This window comes from Chamaea fasciata, unplaced genomic scaffold, assembly GCF_029207755.1.
Source record: "Chamaea fasciata isolate MVZ Bird 193981 ecotype frontalis unplaced genomic scaffold, bChaFas1.0.hap1 SCAF_30, whole genome shotgun sequence".
Taxonomy (NCBI): Eukaryota; Metazoa; Chordata; class Aves; order Passeriformes; family Sylviidae; genus Chamaea; species Chamaea fasciata.
This window is the reverse complement of record NW_027094115.1, coordinates 1,919,097-1,926,005: the sequence shown is the minus strand read 5'-3', so window position 1 is coordinate 1,926,005 and position 6,909 is coordinate 1,919,097. Positions and strand designations below refer to the sequence as shown.

Below are 6,909 nucleotides of genomic sequence, written 5' to 3'. Positions count from 1 at the left end.
CCAGCCTTCTGCTAGCACTGCAACAGTTCTCACCTGGAGTTTTACCTGTGTTTGATGTCATACATGGTGCACACAGTGCTTTCCACGAGCAGCAAGGGCAGGAGTGGGGTTGGGGCTGTGCTGGCTCAGTCCCACAGCAATGGTCGAAGCTGTTCTGTGGGGGGTCAAAAAAAGCCATTTCCGTTGCAGGAGCAGAGGGAACTTTTCATCTCGTCCGCACGACAGGAAAGTTGGCAACTTAAATGTTAAACTTGCCTGTGGCTGTTGGGTGTTGACATCATCGTGATCTCACCATTGTAACCGGAGCCCTCCTGCTTTTCCTCCAGCCGGCCTTTAAATACCAGTCCTGGAGCCAGCACAGCACCGTTCCTCCGGCTGGAGCCCAGGGCCACATAGATGAAAACAAAGACAAGCTCCAGCACTCCAGCCATGTCCACGTCCCTGCGAGTGAGCCCCTCGGTGCACGGCTACCGCTTCGACACGGCCCTGCGCAAGAAAGCCGCGGCCAACATCTTCGAGAGCATCAATGAGGCGTCCCTGCAGAAACTCTTCAAAAACTCCGGAGACAAGAAGGCGGAGGAGAGAGCCAAGATAATCCTCGCCACCGACCAGGACATGGAGGAAAAAACGAGAGCACTAATGGCACTAAAGCAGAGGCGAAAAGACAAGCTGCTCCAGTTTCTGACATTTCGGAAATACTCCATTAAAGTTCACTGAACTGGCGGAGGGAGCAGAGATGGAGAACATTTTGTGACGGGACTGTTTGTGCGCTCCCAGCACACTCAGCATGCCCCGCTGCCCCGTGGGGACCCGGCAGTCCCGGCACCGGCCGCGGGCTGCGAGCTGAACATCGCTGCGGGCAGCAGCGCCGGTGCCCAGGGCAGCGCCGGTGCGGACACAGGATCCGTGCCCGCGGCACATCGGTGACCAGGGCACATCGGTGACCAGGGCACATCGCTGACCACAGCACATCGGTGACCAGGGCACATCGCTGACCAGGGCACATCGGTGACCAGGGCACATCGCTGCCCGCGGCACATCGGTGACCAGGGCACATCGGTGACCAGGGCACATCGCTGCCCGCGGCACATCGCTGCCCACGCACATGGGTCCCCAGAGCACATCGCTGCCCGCGGCACATCGCTGCCCGCGGCACAGGGGTTTGGACGGCGCTCCGGTGGCCGGAGGCTCGCAGAGAGAGCGCAGCCCCCAGCGGGAGGCAGCGCAGCTCCTCCGGGCAGCCGCGGGACCCAGCCGGGGGACACCCACACGATTCGGTGTGGCCTGAGACTCGGGACCCTCTGATGGACTTGGTGCTCACGGACTTGACCCTTTGGTCGAGGGTGCTTTGCCTTTTCAGCCTCGTTTCCTTAAAGCCTGAGCCCGTGCAGAGCTGTGGCTGCAGACCGAGCAGCTGCTGGTCACGGTCACTTTGCATTTGTTAAATGCACCCAAAGCACCGCGTGGTGCAGGTAGTTCGGCCGTCCGGGAACGCATTAGCTCCAGAGACACTCTGCACAACTGTACCTTTCCTTCCCAAGCTCTATGTGTGCAGTAAAAGTCGTTTGCACAGAAGCAATAATAATGACAGATTTCCCTGAATCTACTGTGAAGTTCCCTAATATCGTGTTCACTTACCACTAACACTAAAAATCTAAATACAGTAACTACAGTTCTTCTCTGTGTAGGTTACAGTCACTATTAGATGAGTATTCACTTCATGGCAACATTTAATGACAATGTTATTATTATATTGACTATAATTTATTGCATACACTGATGTGAAAACTAATAAATTATGAAGTAAATATAAATTATCTTGTCTGAAATGCTCAGTTCTCCTGGGGTGGTGGGGTTAGACTTTTTTTGTCATTTCACAGAGACCTGGTTTAGGAGCAGACTACCTGCACCTCTCCCTCATTCCCCAGGCCGGGCTTTGGCAGGCCATGCTCAGGATGTGGAGCAGCCCCACCATCCCACCTGGCAGCCCCAGTTCCTATGGCAACCGTGTCATCCCCAGAAAGGCTTCACCAAATTTGGTGTTAATCAACTCCAGCGTCAGTTTCCCCTCTGTAATAAAGAAGAATAACTTCTGCAATGAGGAAAGAAAGGTGTAGAAAGTGATGGTTTGGGGCCAGGGTGGGCAGCATGGCTCGTCAGCCTCTGACATTTCTGCAGAGCAGAGAAGGCACCTGGGCTTGGCTCCTCACCACCCAAAGAAACAGAACTAAGTTATGAAGCTCTGGCAGCAGAATTGGACTGTTTTCTCTGCAGGTTGTGCTGTACTATCATGATAGATGATGCTAGAAGTACTTAAAAATAGCAAAGACTGGTTATTTATAAGTCTGTCCTCTAATAACCTGATGGTTTAGATAAAAACATTCCCATGACTCTGCTTAGAGTAACAAAGATAAAGCAGCTTGGAGGAGTGATAGCCCAGCTACAGTTTTTCTGCCCACAGTAAGAACTCCAAATTGCCAATAAGTCAGGGAGACTGGAAATAGTCTTTTAAGTCACCTAATAGAAGGGGCAATTATAATTATTTATAGCTGGAGTGGGACGCATGGTGATTTCCCCTCCCAGGAAAACCACAGAGTAAACCGTTTTGGGATTAACCTCTTTGAAAGTGCTTCCAAAGGCTTTTCAGAATTGTCCTTGCTCAGAAAAAATCTCAGAGCAGATTCCTCAGAAAAAGTCTGTCTCAGAGTAGGTTTGCTCCAGAGGAAGTTGCCTGTTTTCCAGGATGCCACCCTTTCCAGAGAAGTGTCTCACACTGGCTGCAGCTGCTGCCCATTTGTGACACATCCCAAACCATCACAACACGAACTGTGACACACCACAGACCATCCACAGCAACACAAACTGCCTCAAATGGGCTGTTTCCAGAAAAGGCCAAACAGGATCATTCAGTGCCTGCCCCCAGCCCAGCCCTGGGCCCTGGGGATGCCACACAGCTCCTCCTGCTTTGGGGGGTGCTCCCATCAGAGCAGCACCAGTGACAACACTCACAACAGAAGCCCCCAAGGAGCCCCCAAGCCCACCTGCCCCTGGGGCGTGTTAACTGCCAGGGCCTGCCTGCTGCTAAAGATGCTCTGAGAACACCCCCAGGGACCAGATCAGCTCTTCCCATCCTGCTGCTTCCCTGGCCCTGCTGCTGGGGCTTTGCTCCCTGCTGCCCTGGACCACTGAGGTGTCCACAGTGCACCCCCTGTGCCAGGGCCAGTGCTGGATTTGGCAGAGCCTTGTCACCCTCTGGGCCCCCGAAACCAAACCCAGCTCCCCAGTGCTGGCAGTGACCTGGGCAGCCTGGGGTGTCATCTGCCAACAGCCTTCCCTTGAAAGAAAGAAGCAAACCTGGCAGAGGCCATGCTTGTGGCAGACTGAAATCAACACCACTGAAGTGATTGCTGCTGGCGTGTCCCAGGGTTGCCCAGACAGTTCACAACATTTGCATAACATGATTGATAACATCCGCTGACTTGGGGATTTTATAGTCCCTCTGGTCTCATTGCATTGAAATTACGAGCCCAAGTGGTATCCCTGATAAATAAAGGCCACTTAGTAAGAAGTTATGTGATTATTGGATATTTACAGTGAAAAAGGGCAGTTTTCCTTACTTGTAGCCTGTCTGCTGCTTTGGCAGGTTTGTGCTCCAGGAACATGTCTTAACAGCTGGCTCAACAAAAACTACGATGAATTCTCATGGAACATGGGCCTGGCAGAGTTTGACACACAAATGTCCAACCGCCCCAGGGCCCTTGCACACGTTGTGCTGCTGCTCTGCTTATCTCCAGGGCTGCACCTGGACGGCTCAGAGCACCTGGGCCCATCCTCGGGGATTCGGGGTTAGTGGCAGCTCATGTGTCAGGGAGGGCACTGAGCACTGCCAGTCAGGGTGCCCATGCTGGGCAGAGAGGTGTGGGAGGGCAGGTCACCCATCAGTGCCATCACCCAGCTGTGCTGTCACCCCTCGGTGCCATCACCCAGCTGTGCTGTCACCCCTCTGTGCTGTCACCCATCAGTGCCCTCACCCAGCTGTGCTGTCACCCCTCAGTGCCATCACCCAGCTGTGCCATCACCTGTCAGCGCTGTCTGTCACCCCTCAGTGCCATCACCCCGCTGTGCTGCCACCCCTCAGCGCTGTCTGTCACCCCTCAGTGCCACCCCCGGCGGTGCCAGCCCTTCCTGCCGCCCGGGGCCGCAGACTCGGCGCCTGTGGCCGGCGCACGCCGCGCTCGGCCCGACGCGGGGCCCATTGTCCGCCTCCCCACACAACAAACAAAGGAAAAGGCTGTTCAAGGAATTTCCTCCCTCCAGGAGCCGGGCGTTTCCATTAATTCTTCTGCATGAGTCAGGCTGGCTGTACTGGGTGTCCCCTGCCCCGGCATCCTGAGGAACGCAAATCTGAGCAGCTAATTTTATCCAGCGTGTCTAATGTCCTGCTCAGAAGCCGTGCTGGGAGCGTGCCGGTGGCTCCCCACCGCCACTGCTGGCCGGGGAGAAGCCACGGAAAGGCAGGACAGAAACTAAGCAAAAGACTTTTGGCAGAAGCTCTGGCTTAACAGACTGGGGAAGGTGGGGAGCAACTCACAAGGTGCTGGAAAGAGAAAGCCCAAAGCAAAGGGTGCTTTCAGGGACAGCAGACCAACAGAGGCCCCACCCTCCGTCCCCTCATCAAACACCCATCCCTATCTCTCCAAAACATGGAGGGTTGCTGTTGCAACCCTCGTGTCCATGAAAAGATGGGGTTGGAACAAGTCAACAGCCCGGCTCAGCCTGAGCGCAGTGTTCAGGAGATGAGGATGTTGCCCAGTGTCTGAACACCCAGTACTGTGACCTTCAGCTTCTGGTGAAATCCAGCACACAAGGCACGAGCAGAGTCCAGAGCAGAGCTGTGCCAGCCCTCGCCCGGCCGTGTTTGTGTGTGGGGGGACAGGGAGCTCCAGTCAACAGCAACACCTCTCTGGCAGCTTCCCTTCCACACCATGGAGCAACAGGCGAGTTAAAAATTAACCTCTGAGCTGAGCTTCTGCTCTGCTTCACCCAGAGGGACAGACTCTGCTCTGCAAACCAGAGCAAACCAGATCAGCAGCCTGGGTGCCCCCGGCAGCCCGGCTCGGCGCTGGCACAGGGGGTGCCTCGTGCTTGTGAAAACAGCCGCACATGAAGCATATTTCATCTGCAGCTGCCGAGGGAAACCTCTGCTCGAAAGCAGGTTAAATGTGAGTGACAAGCTGTAAAGCGTGAGATTTGTGGATGTGTCAGTGTGGTTTCCACAGAAAAGAGCTGGTCTGGGGTTTCAAAGCACAAATGCCTCACATGCAGCAAGATGATGCTCCAGTGCACTTTGAAGGGACAGACAAGGCTATTTATGGGAAGAAAAGCCTCTAAAATACTGCAGGCAACAGGAGATGGCACAGTTACCATTTATCTTTGCTAAAAACCAAAAGTTGGGCCGTGACCAGAATCTTAACACACAACCCTGAAAAACCCCCTTATTCCCACTGAGCTGCGCCCTGAATTGGTGCCGGTGGCACGGCACGAGCCTGCTCTGCCGTGGGAAGCTGTGACATTTTCTGCTTCACGGCTCCCGGCTGGGGGCCCCGGCAGTGAATCAGAGCTCAGGCAGCCGGCACCTCCCGGACTGCGGCTCCTCTGCGCGCCCACGCGAAGGGAGCATCACCGGGAAAATCAGCGGGACAATCATCGGGACAATCATCTGGGGCTCCGCACCGCGTCCTGCACCCTCCTCCGCGGAAAACCCGCTTCTTTCCAGTGACTGAGCACTGCTCCAGGCCCGGGGCGGGTCACTGATTCATTCCACAGCCATCATTTCCCAAAACCCGCGCCTGGGAACGGCGCGGAGCGGCTCCCGGCGCTGCCCGCCGGCTGTGCCGTGCGGCCCCTGCGGAGCCCTGCCTGCTCCCTCCGTGCCCCCAATCCTCCTGCCCCGTCAGGCTGGAATCGGCCCTGGGGCCGGGACCCATCACTCCGGGGGAAGGAACTCCCAGGGGTAGCAGGCAGCTGTGTGAAAGCTGCTGCTCTCGCACATCATCAGAAAATTCTGTTTTTAAAACACTCGTGCACATGAAAAGGTGGCTTTGCATTGTCTTTGCAAAGCAGAGATGCTTTAATGCCTCAAGGAATTAGGGAAAATCTGACTAAAAGTACTTTCTCCACCTGCTGTTGTTTCTGCTTGGACCATAATGGAAAGGGAAAACTGCCACACTGTGCTTCCCAGACTGGCCGTATTCCAGCTGGGATCTGTTTAAAATTCACCTGCCATCCCAAATGCTGAAAATATTCCAATCCAGACACAGTTTTTCTCCCTCTCTTCCTGAACGGTAAAGTACAAGACACAATTTTTCATTTAGAAATCTGCTAGGGAGCCATCAGACCCTTTCCTTCCACCACACTTTCTGGGAGGCTCTGATCTGCACCCTCACCCTGGTACCATTTTCTGAGCCAGTCTGCAGGATGGCAGCACAGGCTGCCAGAGAGGACAAGGACAAATGTACAACTCTAAGGCAAATTGAAACCTCGAGCAGCGTGCAGTCCATGGAAAAATTCCAGGTGACTTGGAGGATTTTATACAGAAGTAAAAAACCTCCAACAGATTATGCAGAAAGTGCTGCCAAACATACGCTGATTTTATACTGATTCAAACAATGAACTTCTTCCTAAACACTGAATGTTTCAGCTACAATAAAAGCGTGCAAAACCATGTCATGAGGTTGGAGAGACATTTACCAAAGGCAAACACCTGAGCTCAGGCCGAGGGGCTGCCTGAGGGGTCTCTGTGACTGGGACATCCCGGGTTTACTGTGCTCCACCCCTGCCTGTGTCCCCTAGGGCCAAGGCTCAGCAAACTTCCCCAGTGCACTGCCAGGCACGTCCCCTGACTCCCAG

The 6,909-nt window shown here is 54.5% G+C and overlaps 1 protein-coding gene across 1 annotated transcript; it reads left to right on the top strand.

Moving 5' to 3' along the window:
• The first annotated feature begins 371 nt into the window (after positions 1-371).
• On the top strand, positions 372-1,860 carry TCIM (transcriptional and immune response regulator). The gene has a single exon (XM_066206183.1). It carries the CDS (start codon positions 397-399, stop codon positions 715-717), a length of 321 nt encoding a protein of 106 aa, XP_066062280.1. The 5' UTR covers positions 372-396; the 3' UTR covers positions 718-1,860.
• Positions 1,861-6,909: the final 5,049 nt, after the last annotated feature.